General features: G+C 40.3%; 2 protein-coding genes across 2 annotated transcripts; one reads left to right on the top strand and one right to left on the bottom strand.

The window, feature by feature from the left end:
- On the top strand, nt 12,503-13,864 carry LOC8062245 (auxin-responsive protein IAA12). The gene is made up of 3 exons (XM_002466735.2): nt 12,503-12,878; nt 12,988-13,371; nt 13,478-13,864. The coding sequence occupies exons 1-3, from the start codon at nt 12,661-12,663 to the stop codon at nt 13,554-13,556; spliced, it is 681 nt and encodes a 226-aa protein (XP_002466780.1). The 5' UTR covers nt 12,503-12,660; the 3' UTR covers nt 13,557-13,864.
- LOC8062244 (protein OSB2, chloroplastic) lies at nt 15,928-20,451 on the bottom strand. The gene is made up of 5 exons (XM_002464162.2): nt 20,053-20,451; nt 18,968-19,106; nt 18,801-18,879; nt 17,678-17,826; nt 15,928-16,481 (listed from the first exon to the last, which is right to left on the bottom strand). Exons 1-5 carry the CDS (start codon nt 20,391-20,393, stop codon nt 16,284-16,286), a joined length of 906 nt encoding a protein of 301 aa, XP_002464207.1. The 5' UTR covers nt 20,394-20,451; the 3' UTR covers nt 15,928-16,283.

Below are 22,066 nucleotides of genomic sequence, written 5' to 3'. Positions count from 1 at the left end.
GAGCACCAAATCGAGAAGCAAGACCATGGGCGCGTAGAGGAGCATTAGGCAAGCTCACCAGGGCACTTTGCTCGGGCCGGAAGGTAGCAGGGGACTCACGCCGCGATGGGGAACGGAGCCGGCCCCGGAGAGATCTCTGTTCTGGCGGCTAGGGCACGTCTTCGCGATTTAGATGCAAAAACACGACGCGGGCATCACGGGGTGCTTTATAGGGGCTCGGTTCGCGCAAAACGGCAAGCAAATCCCGACGTTCACGGCTTCGATTCGGCTGCTGCGTGACCGGCTCGGTTACGAGCAGAGGAAGGAGATGGAGGCACCGCTCGGCGGGTCCCACGCGTCAGCGAGAAGGGGAGGGGGTCCGCGCGCGTGGCCTGGGCCAGTTGGGCCACTGCGAGTTGGGCCGGGGGAAAGAAAACCAGGGGGGTGGGGGACTGGGCCTCGGCCGATTGTGTCACCAGGCCGAGAGCAGGTGGCTCTCTTTCTTCTCCTTCTTTTTTTTTATTTATTTCATTTTCCAAATCCTTTTTCCAAAAGAGTTTTGGGAAAAACAATTAAAGATATAACAGAAACAGCAATTCACAAAAATACTATGCTCCATCATGAATGCAAAACATGTTTCTAAACTTATGATAAATTTTATTTTCCGAAAATTTATTTAAGTGCTAAATTTAAATGCTCACCAAAAATACATAATTAAATCAAATTAATTCCTATTAATTCAAAAGCAAAATTTTGGGTGTTACAGATCCAAACTCGCCGCAACATCGAGAGAGAACCATTGCAACAACGGCGAAATCTGAACCCGAGAGCTCGCTGGAAGCCTGGCCTACTGAAACAACAACTGAAAATGCATTGCAACATCTAGAGAACACCATTACAACACGCGCGAGAGCTGGACCTCGAGACTTCACCAGAACCCTAGCCACCACCGCATACCTTAGATCCAGAGGAGGAGGAGAAGGAAGAAGAAGAGGAGGAGGAGGGCTTGGATCAGATCCAAAACAGGAGGGAGGGGGAGGAAAGCCTCAGATCTAGATCCCTCTACCACCTACCTCATTGGAGCCACCGTCGTCGTCCTCGTTTTCGATTCCATGGAGGTCGCGAACCGATATAGGGAGGAATGGCATGGCTCCTTGGAAGCCATAGCCCTCCTCTCTGATGACATAGAGGTCGCGAAAGGAGCAGGGATGGAGGGAGGGAGGAAGGGAGGAAGGGGGCTCGTCGGAAGCCGTCGATGTCGCCGTCCTCTCCGGTGACTTGGAGGTCATGGAGGGAGGGGAGGCACGACAGCGCGTGAGTAGAGCGAGGGAGTGGAAGAGTCATAGGAAGAGAGGACGAGCGGAATGTCATGAGCACTGTGGGAGTCCGATTCGAGAAAAGAGATAAGGAACAAAGACAGAGATAGATGAGTTGGTTCAGGTGCGTTCGTTCAATTGGACTACAGGCCCACATGTGCGGCGCCCGAACGGGACGGACACCCGCATAGTATTATTTCCGTAAATTTTAACAGATACAACCAAACATGGCCTTATTACAGCATGCGTGTAGGATCACTTAGCTTTGTCGTGCCTGTTGTAGTTCTCGAAAACCATAATATGCCCTTCGCTGCTACGGAAATAATCTTTAGAGGCGTATTTAAGAAAAGATTCGCAGAGATAACTATTTTTTTCTTCTCAACCATACTTTTTCTGCTAAGTAGTGTTTTTCTCTTACAATAAATCAGCCAACAATAATTTCAGCCTTAACTTTTCACACCAACTGTTCTATCCACTTTTAGTATTTACGTGTCTTCAGAAATCAAGCTAAAAGTGACGAAGAATACAAGCAACCTCTAAAAAAAGATCTTTTATGTTTTCCTCTTATGATTACGGTACAACACAGAAACTCATAAGATTGTTAAGATCTCATTTCAATTCTACCCTTGGCATTGCAGTTAATTAGGTCTTAGAGACATGATTACAACGACATGCATAGACACTTCTCATGGTTGTTAAGCACCAAACATCTTGTCCAACAAACAACCAAACACGATAGAGCAAATACACAAATCATGACACGCTACTACTGAAATGGTTTTTTATGAACACCGTCTATTTTTTTCATTTTATTTTTTAGAATACACTTAATAAAAGAAAAAAGTTTACGTAACCCCCACAACTATACATGGTGGACTACTTCACTCTTCGAACTATAAAACTGGATTTTCTACCTCCCTAAACTTTCCAAAACCAGTCAAATAACCGTTACAAGCAGTTTTGGACGGTAGTTATGTCTTATTCCTTCTTTTTATTTTAGCTAAATCTTTAAAAAATCATAATAAACACGGAAAAATCATAAAATAAAAGTATAATTTTATTGGACTCTACATGAGTAGATCTATATAGTGAACATATAATACGGTATGATTTAGTTCACTTTTTTTCTATAGCTTTAGATCTATATTTTTTTGTAATTTATTGGAATAATTCATAGATCTAAAGCTACAACTAAAAAATTTTACTAAAGCATATTATATTATATATTCACTGTGTAGATCTACTCATGTGGAGTCCAACAAAGTTGGATTTTCTATTTTATGATTTTTCTATGATTTAGTATAATTTTTTAAAGATTCAGCGGAAATAAATAAAAAAGAAAAACACACCGTCACTGTAGCAAAACCACTACTCAAAATCGCTTGAGGGTGTTATTTGAACGGTTTTAGATAGTTCAAGGGATAGAAAATCTGGTTTTATAATTTAAAGGGTAAAGTAGTGCATCTGTGAGGGAGTTATATAGACCTTTCCTTAATAAAATCACCAATACAAACCAATTTCCACTAATAGTTGACTTTTTTTGAAAGGAAGGTAAGCATATATTACTCATTTCAAAATGTTTACATCAAAAAATACAGGAGGGGGAACCAAGCCAAACATGTCGGCCAGGTCTAAGTAAACATGCATACTTTGCAAGATAATGAGCCTCCCTATTAAACTCCCTACCTTCATGTGTGAAGCGCACACAATCAAAAGATTTAGATGTCTCATAGATATCTCGAAGGATCATCATATAAGTGCAGCGAGGCATCTCCTTTATATTATTGATTACATTTAAGCAATCAGAAGCCACGTTCAGTCTGTAGACTCCACAATCCTCCGCGATCACTTGAGCCTCTTAACAAGCCATCGCTTCTAGTGCTTATATTAGGAACCACCATAACGCTAGCTGCAATAAAATAGCTTTGATTGTTCCTGCATATAGCAGCCACAGTCCCTTTAGAACTAGTTCTATCAACAACATCAACATTTATCTTACAGAAATCCCTCTCAGGAGCTATCCATTGTTGAGTTTTTGATTTTGTCAGAGATTTAATACATCTCTTGAATTCAAATCCCTTAACAAAATCAAATTCTTGAATTAAGCGGTTAATCATTATCATAATGGAGAAAGGGCTCTAAACCTCTAATGATATTCTTTCACTAATAGTTGACTTAACCGAACTGCAAGTGGATATGGGACTAGGGCCACTAGAGTCATGGCCCTAGGTGTGGCCCAAAACGTATTCCACTTACCACATCTTGACACCACGGCCCAGCAAGGAAGCCCTCACCTTCACTCATGCGAGAATAGAGTATCCGGCGGCCAGCTGTCCTAAAGTTATCCTTAGTAAGAGTTTCATCACTCGATTTTCAACACATCCAAATTTTAAAAACTGTGTAGAAGGGTTTCATCCCTATAAAACTCTCTCTACTCTTATGAAACTCTTATCATCTCTCTTCATTAATATGTGCCACATCAGTATATTTAATGATTATAAAACTTTATTAAAACCCTATTAAGACTAGTCTAATAGTTAAGTTGCTCGCCTAGTCGCATCTTCCCTCTTATGTGCGGCAAATCGATTTACTCCACCTGAACCCTAGCGTCGGTCCGCCGGCCGGCCGCTGTCCACCTGAACCCGCAGAGTTGCGCCGCTGTGCGGCTGTGTTGCGTGGTGGCCCCTTGCCCTGTTGGTCCCTTCCATTCTGCAGAATTGCAATGCAATAGAGGCACACCGCAGTCCGCAGAGGCAGAATTAGAGACAGAGGAAGTACAAGACAGCAGGTTTTTCACTAAGGTCTTGTTTACTTCATCCAAAAACCCAAAACTTTTCAAGATTCTCCATCACATCGAATCTTGCGGCACATATATAGAACATTAAATATAAATATAAATAAAAACTAATTACATAGTTTGTTTGTAAATCGCGAGACGAATCTTTTAAACTTAGTTACTCTATGATTGAACAATATTTGTCACATAAAAACGAAAGTACTACAGTTTCGTTTTCTCAAAAAAATTTGGAACTAAACAAGGCCTAACTCTGGTCCTCCAACCCAAATATGAAATATCTAAACTTCCGTTCCCAATTTTCCATGGTTTCGTTAGTCAACAGTTTATGTTTTTGTTGGATGCAGCAAGTAGCAATCAGGTTATTTTACTTTGTTTTTCTTCTGCATCTTTTAAACTTACACAAAGAAGAGGACAAAGACATTGGAGTCTAGATGTGTTCACTTGATAGTAGATAATTCAAATCTTTTTAGTATATATTCATAGTGAGACCTTTTACAATAGTTGGAATCACTTCCAATCGCCTCTCATCGTTTCCGCTAATTTTTTTTTGATTTAATTTATACAAGGATAATAATGTCATTGTACAAGATTCTCTCAAACCCCAACCCCTATCATCGGCGGCGACGGCTTCCTACAACACGCACTGGCGGATGCCGGCTGGTGGAAACCCTAAGAAGATTTAAAAAAAAACTTAAGAAGAAGATTTTTATCTAACTAACTATAGTACTTGAATCATACACCCCAAAATATCATTTTTACAATTTTGAATTTATCCTTTTACCCTTCATTAAAAAAGAAATACGAAAAATGAATTACCACTCGTCTATTTAGGGTCCTAATCCCCATAATTTCGGAGGCGATGTGACGTCTATGGCTCACCGACCATAGACACACATGTCGCCTCCCATCGCCTCTCATTGCTTTTCATGTTCTTGGTCCACCGACCATAGACACACCAATCGCTTCTCATCGCATTTTCAACCATTGTAAAAATATTCCATACTTTATATAGAGTGCATCTCTTTACTTTTTCTAAACGTTATAGGATCATGGATCCACAAACCCATACTTCCAAACAAACAAAAAAAACTCCTACAATTATGATCCTGACAATCATGTCTCATGATGCCTGTTGTTGAACATATTACACTATACTTAGTACATAGTACCAAAATGTTTACTGAAATAAACAGTTAAACAATCTTTGCAATACCTTGAGCAGATATATGATCTATTAATCATTGTGTTGCAATATTAATAGGCAGTCGTGCACACATTCACATTGTTCGGCTCATGATCTTAGCCATAGTATTCATGCATGGCCATCAATGCACCCACACCGATCAGTCTCAATTCTTCCCTACGGGTCACTATCGACTTGTTGTGCTTAGTGCTGACACAATGAAGGTGTATCTTGCTGTCCTATTCGTCTACCTTCACAGGATTACAGACATACGTACATGGTGCTACACTACGAGTCTACATCTCAATGGTGTCATTGCAGACATATTGTACAATATAATTGCCCACACCCAATCTTAAGATGTGTGGGCTGATGATCACGACATGGACAGTGCTCGTCTTCACCTGTCCCCCATAATCATCCCACGAGGGTTTGCAATCCAAGTGTAGCTATCGGACAAATATAGTTGTACAGTCTGATCTTTGAAATTGTTGAAAACACTATTTAGTAAGCTTTATTTCGATCGATCAATTCTGGCATGGGTATAGATTCACACTACTTTGGACGACTTATACCAGTGTTCAAAGTTTCAGGGTCATCATTTAACTCAAAAGTTATGGTCGGTGCTCGGAGATGGAAGCTGCCACCTCCAATCAGGCCAGGGAAAAAATGTCATTTCAGACAAGCAAAAATAATCAGCAAACAACTTATTATTCTTTTCTAAAATTTCAAAATTATTTATTGACCGGAGTACAATATAACATTTGGAAATTGCGGGACCAATGGATTGCCGTTATGGTTTAGGCCGTGCAGGGGCGGTGGTGTGCTCTTGCTAGTCACAAAGCATCAAGCACTGTATATGTGTGTATGATATATCCTATAGACCACTATATTATTTTTAACTTTTGACAGGATATAGTATAGTAATACTTAATTGGTGGTCAAGGAAACTTTATCTATGGTCAATGAAGCTTACAATTGACAAAAACAAGGAGAAAGCTAGGGTTCAGTTGCTTACTTTAGTAGTGGGGACCTGTTTACGACGCCCAATGATCAAGAACAGTTTCTGAAAACCGTATGCAGAAATACATTCAAGATTCAACAGAGACTGAAGCAACTCGAATACTACACAGGGAATAACTGACAATATGATTTATTATAGTATAGTACCAAAGGCACAAGAAGTCGATATATGGTGGTTCAGAGTTCACAGACCGCCACACCGGCAGATATAGATTTGTTAGTACGCTTGATGTGGGAGGTTATTGCGACACATGGCATCTTTGTAAACAGAAAACAAACTGAACATGAACCTTTGCTCTGATCTAGTCGTGGGAACCCAGATGCAGTGCAATATTCAATACATGGAGCCAAACAAGTCCAATTCCACTGCATCGAAGAATGCCAGCACTATGCTATTTTGCTATGCAACACTTTAGTCGGTGCAGCTGTCAGAATCATATGCAATGCATATGCACAGCAGACCGCCTGGAATCCAAGGAATTTTCTTTTCAGTTGGCCGGGGGCGACATCAACAGCAGGTACACATCACAGCTCGAGACTAGTACTACCAATATAAATGTTTATTAGTCATGTACAGTTGAACACACACGCACACATAGTTTAGGAGCAGAGCAGCTCAATTATCAGTAGTGTTAGCCTGTGTGCTACGACGACGTTTCAGCTAGCCTTGTGTCTGCAAGAGGTTGCAGGAACAGAAGGCATCTGCCAACAGTCAAACGGTACTGGGAAGCTTTGATTTTTCAATCTATATGGATGCATGCATCCAATCATGGACAGTAGCAGTGTGACAGGGAATCAAAGGTTGATTCTAGCTTGCTAGCGCGTTAATTAGGTGAAGAGAGGTTCATCATTTCAAGGCAGCAGCCAGCAGCTAGATCAGTTAACACCAATAAACTGATCGTAGCAGCTAGCTTCGATAGATTGCATTTGGATCGACTGATGCTGACAAAAGGATCGGAGCATATCATGCATGGGATAGCACACACGACCTTGAGACCTGCAAAAACAATTCTTTTTCGCGTCATGGAGCACCGCGCATGTGTCGACACATTAGGAGCATCATCTGAACTTCTCGCCACTTTAAAAACACAACGAGGTCAGATTAGCTATAGGCTTAGCTTGGCTGGGTGTAGTTACTAGGTGTAGACCTGTGTGCTTAACTTGTAAGTACTAGCTAATGAACTCCATTGTTAACTCCGATTATTTTTTGGACCGTACGTTACAGCCTTACAGTCTAGTCTTTGTCCATTCTATCAATCGCCCGAGACGTTTGTTACCTTTTGTTTTGCCGCCTGTCCTTGATATACAGCCAAATTACAATCCACACACTCCCTATGTCCCTATTTAAATGCTGTCGTGTAGGAACCGTATCAGCGAAACCATCTTAAGTTTAACTACATTTATAAAAAATATTAGCAATATTTTTATCTCCGAATAAATTTATTATAAAAATAGATTCAATGTCCATCTAATCATACTAATATTAATATTTTATTATTATATATTTAGTCAAAGTTAAATACGTTTAGCTTCTCAGGAAGTGAGAATGATGGACAAAAAGGGACAGAGGGAGTACATATTTTTCACGGTGGTGATTCGTGCTCCAGTCCCTACAAGCACTCCTCTCCAATGACGCTCAATATATATGAGCAATAATTCTAGCCAGAGTTCTGCCAGGTTATTAGGGCTTACAGGATCACCTGGGAGGTTGACATATATCTCTACTGTTATAGAAGAAAGGTAAACCTAAAAGCCTATAAAACATTCAGCTATCAATAAGCTATACTCTAGTGATCACTAACAACAATAATCTTTGCATTATTCAGTTTCGTACCTACAGCTGTTATTATTTAAAACAGTTCAAAGTAACACCTAAATATATATCTAAACTACCACATGCAGATATTTGTCTAAATTATCCACATTTGCCATTATGGTAATCAATCTAAAGTAACCCACTAAATCTTCATTTAAATTATCCACACCACTACGAAAAAATTAATCTAAAGTAACTCCTAAATTTATGTAAACTACCCAAAATATATGTTATTATTGAACCTCTCTAAATTTGCATCCAACTGGCACAATACAAATACCCAAAGTACTGTGTGTCTACATTACCATATTACTCCATTTTTAATATAGGCCCTGCTTCTCAGGTATCTTTATTATCCATACTTCAATTCAAAGTTGGGTTTCTTGCTAAGCTAGATTCCTTAAGAAGTAAATTAGGTAAAGCTTACTGTTTGATAGTATGCTTTGAGAAAGAACCCAATGATGGCTGATAGTAGCAAGAGGTAGGGAGCGGTGGAGGCGGCCGGTGTTGGTTTAGCTCCCTGCAACAAACATGCCTGTAGCTGGTGTGGTGCATATTGCAGGGTTTGTTAGATTTGCAAGGGTGCCTCTAACAAAAAAAGACAATTCCTAAAAATTCTCATAAAAATAGAAACATTCGGTTATCGATTTCAATACATCCAAACTTCTTGGATAATAATAGACATGTGATCTATTCTAGTTTCTAAAGATTGTCTACCCTGTCATTATCAAAATACTCTAAAAGTAAACACTAAATCTATATCTTATTATCCACCTCTGCCATTTTGAAAATTAACATAAAATAATCACCTCCTAATGTTCATCTAAATTACACACCTATGCCATTGTGAAAAATAATCTAAATTGACCTCCTAATGTTCATCTAAATTGGTCATATACTCCATTATTAAAAATAACCTAAAGTAACCCACCTATGTTATTATAAAATTAAATAATCTAAGTTAACCACTATTTGCTTCTAAATTAGTCATCCCATCATTATTTTTACATCATCTGCACCATTATTTAAAATAACTAACAGTAATATCCACTTATACCCCAAAAATTGCATATAAATTACACACCACCACTATTATGGAAAATAACCTAAAGTAACAACCTCAATATACATCTAAACTACCTACATAAGTCACTACAGAAAATATCTCAAAGTACTTGTATATATGATTATAAATTATCCACTTCTTTCATTGTTAATATGAAAAAAATAACTCAAGGTTTGCATCATGTGTGTCACCATTCATACTACCATATACTCTTATAAAGCTAAACCCCATTAGATGGTTTTTCTCTTCATGCAAGGTGTCCACATTATTTTTCACTAAGTGACCCACTAAATGTTCTATCTCTTCATGTAAGGTATCCACATCATTCTCCACTAAGTCTATGTCATCCCATATTAATTACAAAAAATATCCATATCATCTAAAATAATTTAAATATTTAATCTATTAACATACAATTCATCTATATATGCTATTTGTTTTATCACCTATTCCTCTATAATGTAATCAAATATTCTATTGTTTTTCTTCTATTAGCTTAGTGATTGCTTATCAAATCTAATACAATAAAATAACATGCAAGTCAAATTCATATATATGTATACACAATATATTGAATATCAAATAGTAATGCTATGTATATAACAATTTATTTAAAAAAAAAACTCGCAGCGACGCGCAGAGAATCCACCTAGTTTATACAAGTATGCATGAAATGATTATCATATCTAGTTCCTCATCAAAGTCATAGCTTAAATTATATGGTTTCAACTAAACACATAGCCTAAGCTCTAGGGATTGCAACAAATGCAAGTTGCCTTTTGGCGATGGTGAGTCCTGTCATTTCTGACTAATTTATAAAGGTTTCTTCCGCTGGAAAAAGCTTTAGATGATTTATTTGCACTATATACCTAGTATATTTTAAAATTCTATTCTTTTAGATAATGGATAAAATGACAGGCTTCATTCCTTATAACCTAGAGAATTGGACCAATTATTACACAAGTCTAAACCAACACAAACAAATTCAACTCAAAACTCAGTTCTAGCATTGTTTGGCCATCTGAAGGAAGCAAAGAACTGCATTGTGGTTGATTCAAGCATGTGACAAACTTGGAAAATATGTTCCTTGTTCTCCTCATGCAGTTTTAATTGTAGCTGCAGCGAGTGACATGATATTTTTGAATTATATTGATTTGTTAGCTATTCTTGGATGTTTCAATGTGAAACTTTTGATTTTCTTATTTTATTTCATTATTATTGTGTCCTCAACTGCTTTTTTTTACAAGACGGCAGGGGAGGCCCCTACCAATGTTTCTGTGTATACAATAAGTGAAAGAAAGAAGTATATATAGACTATACAAGTCCTCAACTGTATTTGGAACAATACATAATGCACACCAAAGGTTATATATGGCTCTGGTACTGGTTCTGATAGTGAGCTATGAAAGGAGCTAGCATCTTTCATAGAATTACTAAAAACATTTACAGTTCACAATAAACTTGCTCCAAGCTGATACAGGCAAGTAATCAAACCTAGTCGTTGCTCGTTGTTTGTCTGAGAGGGGATTAGCTGCCTTCAAACTGATGACACACAAAAAAGAAACAACTTCTATACACCGTACCATTCAATAGAAGGCACTGGAAACAATCCCGTAAATTCTGGAGTGCATGATTTTGCCTACGTTTTAGTACTTTTAGTACAAGACAAGCTTGTTTCTGAAAGCACTAACCTTTTGCTTTTCTAGAACTGCTCGTTAAGTGCGGTTTCCAAAAGGTATGTGTAGTTTGATTCAACTAGTCCCGACTACCATGATACACTGTGTTAAATTATGAGCCAAATCTTTAAACAGGGGGACCATGTTCTCATGATCAAACTCAGGAGTGCACTTTGTTTAGTGAATAGCACAGCCAACCAAACAATGCTTTGTGTGTGAACATTTTTTAAACAAACAACTCCCACTTGTCTTTGTTGGACCTTTACCAAACCAAAAGATGCAACTGCAGCAACAGAAAGAGAGATTTGCTGAACAATAGTATCTCATCTAATGGTTAAAAAAGAAATTGGGAAGTGAAGTGGATGAATGAGAGAGGATTAGAGATATGAACCATGGATAGCCTGCGCTTTAATTTACTCATGGTTGTTTTTTAGGAGTGTGGTATTATAGAGGCCATTGATCTTGTGTGAAACACCACTTTTAATGTTGATCCGACAAAAACAGATGAGCAAATTACATGTACCATCCTTTTTTCCCCGATGATCAATTGCACATATTTTAGATATAACCGTTGCCATAATCATGCGAAAAATTGCTTCACATATGATACCTCCCTTGTCTAACCTTAAAATGTAGAAGTATGAACAAAGGTGACGTGCAATGATGGTCATTGGGTGTAATTTACTCAAAGATACATGGGAAAAGGAGAAAGAGATGCATATATGCGTCCAAAAGCAATGGACAGTGCCCCTATATTCCGCGATACATATCATCTTCAACCTCTGTATATTAGTTAATGCTCCATGCGATCGACAGGGCCGAAAGGAAGAAGAAACAGCTCATAATAATGCTCGAGAGATGCTTCCCCAATATCTCTAATCATAGCATCCTAGTAATCATTCCACACTAGTAGTTTTTCTATTCCTCCTTGATCATCCTATATTGTTCACATATATATCACCTATTGAACCGGGTTATCGGGTCACTCAACACTGGGTTTATTCGCCTTGTGAACCGATAAGCATACCTCAGATCGTATCACTACACCCAACTATATGCATTAGTGATCTGGAACCGATGATAAAATCGGATCGCCAAATAAATCCTACAAACCGAACCCGTCACGAGCGACAACCCGTTAACACGCCATGTTCTTGGCTGAATTGAAAAAATCAACCCGGGACCCGGAAAACCGCGTATCCAGCCACCCCATTTGGGTCCAACTAATGGAGCAAATTAGATTAGATATATATGTGCATAGCATGATTAGATTCATGGCCAAAGGGAAGCCACCCAGCGTGTAAACATACAGTATAGTTTTATAGTACTATACTATATGTGTGTACACTATAGACATGATTTGTGTATCCTCTCCAGCGGCCACATGGGCTGCCTCCGGATCCGACGGCCCCGGCTCGCCGTGACCCCGTCGACCGAGGAATCCTTGTCGCCGGCCGACCCGGCAGGCCGCTCGTGGCTGCGCCCCCGCCGTCACCCTCGCAGCACAGCCCACGCCCACGCCCACGCCCAGGACGTCGTCGTCGCTGCATGCATGTGTCCGTGTCGCCTCTCGCTCCCCCTCGATCGGTTGTTCCCTGGCTGGCTGGCTGGCCACCTCTCCTCCCCTCCCTCCCTCCTATAAAACATGCGCACCGAGGCCAAGCACACAACACCAGCTCATCATCACATCCATCTCATTCATTCTAGAGCGAGATCAAGGTAGCTGCAAGCCTGTGCGACCAGAGAAGGAGAACTACTCTTCGCCGGCCGGAGGAGTACGTGTTCATCACAAGTAGTTGGGGACATGGAAACCACCGTTGTGGGAGACCTCATGGCGACCGAGCTGAGGCTTGGACTGCCGGGCACCGTCGACGACAGCTGCAGCCTGCAGAGCCAGGTGAAGGCGACGACGCCTAGGGGCAAGAAGCGCGCCACCACCGATGCCGCCGTGGAGGACGCCGCCGCCGCCGAGGAGGCAACAAACAAGCGTGACGACGCCGAGGCAGCACCCCCAGCAGCCAAGTGAGTAGATCAGACAGAGCACCAAAGTCTTCAGAAAGAACTGTCTCTCGTGGCAGCTCGCTCTGCAATCAGATTCTCACGCGCTAGCTACTTCGATTCGTTCTTGCAGGGCGCCCGTGGTCGGTTGGCCGCCGGTGAGGTCGTACCGGAAGAGCTGCTTCCAGCAGGCGATCAGCAGCAAGCAGCAGGTCAGCAAGCAGGCGGCCAAAGATGAGGCGGCGGCGGCGTCGCCCAGCTGCACGGCGCCATCCGTAGCCGCCGCGAACACCACCGCCAGCGTCGGCGGCGGCTCGTTCGTCAAAGTGAGCATGGACGGCGCCCCGTACCTGAGGAAGGTGGACCTGAGGATGTACAAGGGCTACAGGGAGCTCCGGGAGGCCCTGGAGGCCATGTTCGTCTCCTCCAACAGCGGCAGCGCCAACCTGTCCGAGTTCGCCGTCACCTACGAGGACAAGGACGGCGACCTCATGCTCGTCGGAGACGTGCCGTTCGAGTAAGTAGTATTAATTTCATCTTCTGTTCTCTCTGATTTCTGAGAGGATATATATATATACCAACAAGATTACTGATCATCAGGATGTTCTTTATGTAATTTGCAGGATGTTCACTAGCACTTGCAAGAAGCTGAGGATCATGAAGAGATCTGAAGCCACAGGCCTGGGATCAGCGAGGCAATGAAGATCCATCTGATCTGAGGACCGGATCGGACAATATGTTGTCATGACCTTCTTGTTTTTTTTTTCGTTTTCATTATTTTTGTTCTTCTGGTTGGATCCCCAAGCCGAAGGATGAGCTTGGTGTTTCGAAGCGCATACACGGATGTGTGCGGCTTTGATTCTGTAAGACGATTAGGTCTTTTTAGCAGCACAAAGGAGATGCATGCTGAGGTTGTTTCAGTTTACTCTCCATGTGTTTGTACAAACGAAACAATACAGTTATATTGATCGTTGATCCCTTATTAATTACTTGAAGCCTTCGTTGATCGAGCTGGTGCTTCTCTTGAGTCTTGATGCCTTCGTTTCGTATTCTGATGCCATGTCTTGTCAGCTCATGGCGTTATATATGAGATACCTTGGTAGATGTCTTTGGATCTGATATATGTCATCGTAAGATTGTTCATCAAGGTGACACAAAGGCAAATATACAGAAGAACAGGCTAATATCAAAGCTGCAACATATATATATGTAGCCTGTCCAAAATGCAAAACTGGAATCTCCCCATTTGATCTGTTCGCTTGAGCTTATTCACCAAAATCAGCCGACATGAAACAATGACTCTACAGCAGTTGACATTAACCACGCCGCAAGTCATGTTATCAGCCAAAAAAAAAAAGAGCAACTTGTTCTAAATGATCCAGTTTGACTTGAAACGAAAAGTTCTGATTCAAATCAGCCTGGCATGTCCATGTGCGACCCGAGGATTAAAATCTGACGGTGGTCAATCTCAAGATCCACAAATTAACCAATGTGAGTGACCGAGTTCAGTCAGTCAAACAAGAAAACAAGGTTATCACCGAGATCGATCGATTCGATGGGTCAAGGAAACACAGCGCAGACACAACGCCGACGACCTGCCTGCGTAACTGCGTTCTGTTGTCAACACATGCACCGGTCGAGGCACCGGCGGACACCGAGCATGTGGCCGCACATGAGAGCTGCATCACCGAAGCATCCATTGGCATCAGGGAACTGCTAGTTAATTAATCTATATGGCTGATTGGTTGCCAGGTCTCTATCCGGCTATCTGTCATTCAGAAGAGAAATAAAAATATATAGCCAAGTCAATATCCTCCCGGCCTGTCCCTGAAATACGGCATATATAAAAATTTTGGAGCTCTGCTAGCAGCTGTAGTATTCGTCTACCTTCTGGGATGCTGCGGTGTGTATGGTTGCTGGCGTGCATGACGCCTGGAGATACGGCAGGTCCATCTGCTGCACCCATAGAAAATGCTTCAGCGCAGATTCACGTCGTCCGACAAGGCAAGAGGGGTACCATGTCCATGATAGTGTAGGGGAAAGAAATCAGTGTATAATAACTGTATATATATATACATACATATATACCTTGGTGATTCACCTTGTATGTGCCATGACAATGAGATTCACAAGAAGGTATGCATGATGATTTGGGTGTAAAATTAAACACGATATACGTCAAAAGATAGGATCCGGCTGTATCTGCCACTCTGGACTGGATGCAGGTAAATGTCTGCTCCTTTTGCATCACAGGCAATCAGAAATCTGGCGGTAAAGCGAGATAACAGCCCGCAGTTCAGTTGTTCACGAGCCATAACAAATCTAAAATTATTTTTAGACCAAAGGCCGCTTACCGGCCCAGCTTATATTGAAAGCGTAACGAGGTTCACACCGTGGAGCCCAGTTTAAGAGAGGAACCACAGACGACAATGAGTGACCCAGAGCCAGCCCAGCTAGCCCAACAAAATGCTTCGGTCTTCAGAGACAGCATTAAACCAAAACTATCTGGAAGTCTTCGTCTATCCACTCCCTCCATCCCTAAATAAATAAAATTTCTAGAGTTGTTCTTTTTTTTAATTTAAGAACATTATAAGATTCCAAATTGGAATATTATATTAGATACACCTTAAATATTATTATAACACGTTCATTGTTGTCATAAACATTTGTGTTATTTTATATAATTTCAATCGAAATTTGTTTGACTTAAGACAACTCTAAAAATTGATTTACTAGGAGTTGCTGAACAATGAAAGGAAAACAAAGACTCCTCGGGTAGCGCGAAGATGAGCAATCCCGTTTCAGTTCCCTGTCTATGACGCCCGTTTCCGTTTCAGTTCCCTATGACGCCAAGGCCCAAGGGTACCAACCTGCAAAAATCCCATGCTCTTGTTCTACCGGCTACCTGAGGAATAGGGCACTAGATTGCCTCCCTGGCGGAAATGATCACGCATTCTCGCACGCGGCACGCGTCAACGGAAAGATGCAAGCTTCAGACTTGATTCAGCAACTGCTGGCCGGTATACTCGATCTTCGTCTCTCCGCGTACATGACACCGGACTGTTTGTAAGCATTTTTGAACATGTGTATGTAGATAGTATTGCAAATCCAGCTCAGCAGAATGTGACATTTTATCTGCAAATCCTTCCAAGCAAAAACATAAAAATTTGAACATGGCAACCCAAGGTTTACACATTACCACTAGACGTAACAGCACAGTTGAAACTTGAAAACCATGTCACAAACCTGCTAACACTACTAACAGATCTACGATAACACTCAACTCTGAAGAGCCGCTCAGATATGTACAATAACACTCAACTCTGGACAGCAAGCATGAGTTAGCTACTCCGACAGCACGATCTCGCCATAACAGCCAGCCAAGCTGCACAAAAAGTGGGGGCTGTGAAGCTTCCTCCTTCATAAAGACTACCGATTGCCGTCCAATGTCATGAACTCATCAGCATACATATAAGAGACTGGTTTTCTCCCATTGTCTTGCAGAGAACTCATTCTTGAGTCCAAAACAGCCAGCTGAGAGATGACCCAGTTGGGGTTGTTCCTCCCGTCAACCCATAGTGCTTCACCAGTGTGCTTATGCTTGAAGTCTGGATACCTTGGGTTCTTCTGTTCATATTATTTAAGGTCATAAGTCAAGCAAATGTTGAGAAGACCTCTTCCAAATAAATCGATAGACAAATTACTGAAGTAAATAAACAAATACATCAACCTAACAACATGATCATTCTGAAAGGTATATTATGAAGTAAAGTCAAAGTAGCTTCTAGCTTCTACTGGAGACGATTCAGTTTAAAATATGGACCAAACTAGTCAGTGTCCATTCATTGCATTTATTTATTATTTGCTTGACACATGACAGCATATCTGGTGTACATGAATATGAAAACAAAAGGTTTAAGAAAAACCATGTAAATATCAAGTCTATCTCTATAAAAAGCACACTAAACGTTAGCATAGAAGTGTCGTGTACCGATAACAGGTCTTGAACTCTTGTCACCAAATTGAATTTAATTTGATATTTGTACTAGATTTCTTTATAGATTCAGAACGATGGACAAGTGATATTTAATTCTGTATGACATATACAGCCACTGTTCGCCTAAATGGTCGTTTAGGCCGTTTAAACGCTGTGTAAACGCTACACAATGGTACACTGTTTCCGTTTAATCATCCGTTTAGCCCATTTAATGGTCTGTTTAGCCCGAATAATGACTAAACAGGAGGTGACCGACTGTTTACCGTTTAGCGTTTAGGAAAACTATACAACAGGATTAAACCAACTAAATTCAATTGCACGACTCAAGCAGTACTACAGCCACTATACTTATGTTCATTAAGCTATGACTTAGATATTTTATTTCCACTGTTCTAAATTAGAAACTTTAGTAGTCTCTTCTGGTTAAATTGGAAGGAAATAAGGGTAGGTTCCAAGGTCAGAAGATAACTCCAACATACAAAATGCTGCAGAACCCTTTCTAGTACACTAGTCTTAAATTTAAAGTAAGAAGTGCACAACTTAAGCATTAAATCACTAGACAAAAAATTAATATCTTTCATAACCGCATTTGGCTGTTTATTATTTCCGTCTCAATATTCACCACTCTACTGAACATATATCCCTCTCCCTCAGTAAATATTTGAACTTCTTTTCTTGGTTCTAGATTTCTCATGTGTTCTGTATTTTTTTTTTATGTTTGCAAATTAGCATACGCTCAAAATGAAGGTTTAAGTTATTCACATGCAAGGTAACTGTTACCATGTAAATGACAAGTAGTTATAACTTTAAACAATCCCAGTCTAACCTTATTTGTCCTGTTATCCCACCAGTCAAGAGGGTTAGCAAAGAACGCTTGCCACAGCTCTTCAGTTGATCGAGAAGAGCTCATATTATCCCTATTCTTATCCTCAGTTGAATTAGAGGTAGAGTTAAAATAATCAGCACGCCTTCCACCTTTGATTCAACAAAAAACGAAAGTTAATTTTTACCTTTTATGAATTTTCATTACATTTAATAAGCAGCTAACTAGAACCAAGTATGTGCATCATTGGCTAATAAAACATTTAATGAACTGGAGAAAGTCAGCTAAATCAAACAACTGCTTCTGCAAGAGTACTCAAGAATGATGCAGGCAAGAGTCCTTTTCTGCTCCTTTCTAGAGACAACTACCTACCTTGCACCCAGAAAAACAAAATTTGAAACTTTGGCAGAAAGCATGCTGTTTAATGGGATCTATCATGAGAAATGTTTCCTTTCACATACATATAAACGAGGGGGCATAGTAGCAAGGTTAACAGCATATCAAATTATATATTACAGGAAAGCCAGTGGAAAATTAGCTCTCCCATTGATTCCTAACCGAAACATTTGCAGAGTTGTGGATACAGGAAAGTAGGAAACACTTGCCCAGAAGCTTTCAATCCAACTTAACTTGATTCTCACTGCATTTATTTTCTGTACTGGTCTCGCTTGTATTATTTGCAGTTGCAGCTAACTAGGGCCATTACATACTACTAGCACGATTTTTCGCATGTACAAACAGTGAATGCAAGTGATATGCGCCAGTCTAAGAAGATGCATAAGCTATATTTCATTACTTTAAGCTTCAAACTAATTAACCATGCATGCAGTTAAGAGTCCACTGTAATTAATAGATAATTAAAAGCACATATCAAATACAAATCAAACACAAGCAATCAAGAAGTTGCAATTCTAAAAAAAAAGATTGACCAGGAACCAAATAGTAGTCTAAGAATGTTCCAAAATAGTTGGCAGCAGTCCAAACAATTCTATTGATGTTTAAAAAAGTGGAACATGTCATCACAGGCCACAAACAACTATATCTCACAAAAATATGGGCAGACAAGAATGGTAAAGGCAGCAATTTTATGATAAAAAAGGCTTCACAGCCTAACTGAGATTCATACCTGGGGCATCCTGGCTTGCCTCTGGTTCATATAATCGAACTGGCTGGGACTCGATGAAATTCAACTGTTGAACTGCAAGCTGAGAAAGAGTGTACCCATTAATTTCATTATAATCACAGAAAAGAGGGATAATGAAAATGAGAATGTAAACCAGATGAAGATGATACCTTGTAATAAACATGCCGCTTCTCAGGCCCCTCATCAACAGTATCTGACACAAGCCGTCCAGAAACAAATATCCGGTCACCCTTCTTAACGTGCTCAGAGGCAACAATAGCCAGATCATCCCAGAATTGTAGAGTTACCCTATAGTAAGGTGACCCCCATTAAACATTTAAACAACAAGTACTGCTAGGACTGTATTTTTCAGTTTAAAAATACTCATCATTTATGGCTCTGAGAGGATGTAAAAGGCAGTATTATGTATCTGCATAGCTAGAAATATGTATATCAATAACTCATGCAGTCACGCTTGGGCTTGCTTGGTGTGTGTTTGTGTGTCGCGCTTGTGGTGTTAATTATTGATGGAGAGCCTCAGGAGTCAGAACTCAGTTTAATGCTTAAATTGTTGATACAATAGGTATTCAGAAATTGAAACTCATTTGTTTATCATCGTAGTACAATCATGATTTCAAAGGTGACTAGGCATTCAATCGAGAGCTAACACTGTTCCCCAAGGCAAGATGGATATGCCTGGACACCTAGGCAACACCTTTGAAACAGAGAGTACAACAGAAATTGATTACTGAATCTTGTCAGGTTGTAAGAAAAAAAATTGCAGGTAGCAGACAGCCTAAGGGCATATACTGATAAATATTCACTGCTTCAAAATAAAGTCCCTATTTAAGTAAAGTACAAACTCAGTTGCAATAAAGAATTGTTACACAATTTCATTGGCATTTTCTGACCTCGCTGTATAAGCAGCAAAACAATTTGGCACAACTACACTGTCCGTAAACAAAACCCAAATCCATGGTCTTACCAATCATCTTTCTTATTGCTACAATCCACCAATTGCACAAACCGCTCTAGCCAACATATTACCCAATGGCTTTGCCGACCTCTCAAGAACCACGCTTCCCTCACACTCTCAAAGGTCAAAGCTACAAGCCTACTACGAGTGACCAACAAGTGACAGATAGTCGAAGCACTGCCGGCCGGCCCCCAATAATAGGGACATAAATAGTCGACGCTAGAAATGGAAGGAGAATTAGCAATGCCTAGCGGTTGGCACCAATCAAATCAGTAATACCATGTAGTTTCGGTGGCCGACTTCCATACGGCGAGGCGGCCCCTCGCAACAGCGGAGCCGCTGGGCAGCTGCCGCAGCTCGACTTCGGTGCCCACAGTCCCAATGAGGCGCACCGAGTTGCAGAGCTCCTTGCTCCAGGGTATCTCCGCCGGCCGCGGCGTCGTTGTCGACGTGGGCGGCGCCGCCGCCGCCTCACTGTACTGCGCGGAGCACCGGAGGCGGCGCCATCGTGGCACCGGGAGCGGAAGGCGGAGGAGGGAAGAGGAGAGGCGGATGCGGCTGTGGTCCGCCTGGCTAGGGTTTAGGGTTTTGAGCGGAGAGGCGACGGCGAGGATAGCCATGGGGATATTTTCTCCGGCTTCCGCTTTCACCTCTTCCGGAGATTGGAGGCGTTGCGAGCTTATTTCGGGGCGTGGCCGCGTGGGTCCTTTTTCACCCGGAACCTGCCACGGCGGTCATTGACGCGTGGGGCCCACGAGCTGCCGCTGTGGCTGTCATGCGGGCCGCATACTAGGGCCTCGTTTACTTTCAAAATATTTTACAAAATATAAATAGTATTACTTTCGTTTATATTTGATAAATATTATCAATCATAGACTAAATAGGCTTAAAAGATTTGTCTCGCAAATTACATGTAAACTGTGTTATTAGTTATTTCTTTTATGTATATTTAACGCTTCATGCATGTGCCACTAGATTCGATGTGACGGAGAATATGAAAAATTTTACAAAATATTTTAGGAACTAAACAAGACCCAGGTTCTTAAAAAAAACACAAATCACAATGCACTCGAGCCCTCACTCCCAAATCCCGAGAAGAGTCCACTTCTGTCACCAAATCATCGAATATATTTAGGCCTTGTTTAGTTTCCAAATTTTTTTTGAGTTGAGCCACTGTAGTACTTTCATTTTTATCTGACAAACATTATTTAGTTATGAAATAACTAGACTCAAAAGATTTATCTCGTAATTTACAGACAAACTGTGCAATTAGTTTTTGTTTTTATCTATATTTAATGCTTTATGCATGTGCCGCAAGATTTGATGTGACGGAGAATCTTGAAAAGTTTTTGGTTTTTAGGGTAAAAGTTCTATATTTAGGCAAAAAAAATGTTTAGATTTTAGCTCATCATTGTGTAGAATGAAACTAAACACCATCCAAAATTTTTAACAAAATAATTGCCATTTTACATTCTGCAAAGCCTAAAAGAGCAGTTTCCTGCATGTTTAGTTACTCATAGAATGCTCATAGAATGCAGAAAACAAAATGCAACTACATTAGAATGATGAAATACAAAATAGCAAAATTTTCATGGTTGTGTTTAGTTCCATCCAAAATACTGAATTTATTTTCCTCATTATGGCCCTCTTGAGGCTTTTTTGGGCTTTTCTTCTTCTTCTTGAGGCCAAAATCCAAAATGGAGAATAGCCATTTTTTTTCTAAAACTTTTGTGTAGTGTTTAGTTTCATTATGCAAAATAATAGACCAAAACCTAATTTTTTTTGGGATGAAAAGGGGAACTAAACACCCCCTTCATGTATTTTGGACCCTGAAAATTTTGGTATTTTAGATGGAAATAAACACACCTATAAAAAATTTGATATTCTAGGTTTCATCCTTCCTTTGTATTTTGCATTTCATGGGGAATTAAACACACCCTTATAATTTATCATATAATATATATTTAAAGTATATTTGTTTAGAATCATAATTTCTGGCTTTACTTTTTATAAATTAGTCAAATTTAAAATAATTTGGTTTGAATGAAATCTAAAAATGCACTTGACTAGAATAATAAGGAAGTATAAAAGGCAAATCCTACAACTAACTGACAATTGCAATAATAAATAATGGTCGATATCTTCAATCAGGCAAAGAAAAAAATCCAGCACATTCTCATTCCTTGTGTGTTTGCTCGGTAAGCTTTATGACTTTATCAAGTGTGGAAGCACCAGAATGCTATGTGCTTCAGGATGACAGTATACCTAACATAGAAGTGCTACTAGATGGTTG

This window comes from Sorghum bicolor, chromosome 1 (assembly GCF_000003195.3).
Source record: "Sorghum bicolor cultivar BTx623 chromosome 1, Sorghum_bicolor_NCBIv3, whole genome shotgun sequence".
In the NCBI taxonomy this organism is placed as follows: Eukaryota; Viridiplantae; Streptophyta; class Magnoliopsida; order Poales; family Poaceae; genus Sorghum; species Sorghum bicolor.
Note: the sequence above shows the minus strand (reverse complement) of the source record. Positions and strands in the feature narration are given on the sequence as shown.

Coding starts and splice junctions, on each gene's coding strand:
- LOC8062245 (XM_002466735.2), top strand. CDS start 12,661: ATGGAAACCACCGTTGTGGGAGACCTCATGGCGACCGAGCTGAGGCTT. Junction 12,879..12,987: donor GCAGCACCCCCAGCAGCCAA/GTGAGTAGATCA, acceptor TCGTTCTTGCAG/GGCGCCCGTGGTCGGTTGGC. Junction 13,372..13,477: donor GTCGGAGACGTGCCGTTCGA/GTAAGTAGTATT, acceptor TGTAATTTGCAG/GATGTTCACTAGCACTTGCA.
- LOC8062244 (XM_002464162.2), bottom strand. CDS start 20,393: ATGGCTATCCTCGCCGTCGCCTCTCCGCTCAAAACCCTAAACCCTAGC. Junction 19,107..20,052: donor TCGGCCACCGAAACTACATG/GTATTACTGATT, acceptor ACCTTACTATAG/GGTAACTCTACAATTCTGGG. Junction 17,827..18,800: donor GGCAAGCCAGGATGCCCCAG/GTATGAATCTCA, acceptor GTTGAATCAAAG/GTGGAAGGCGTGCTGATTAT.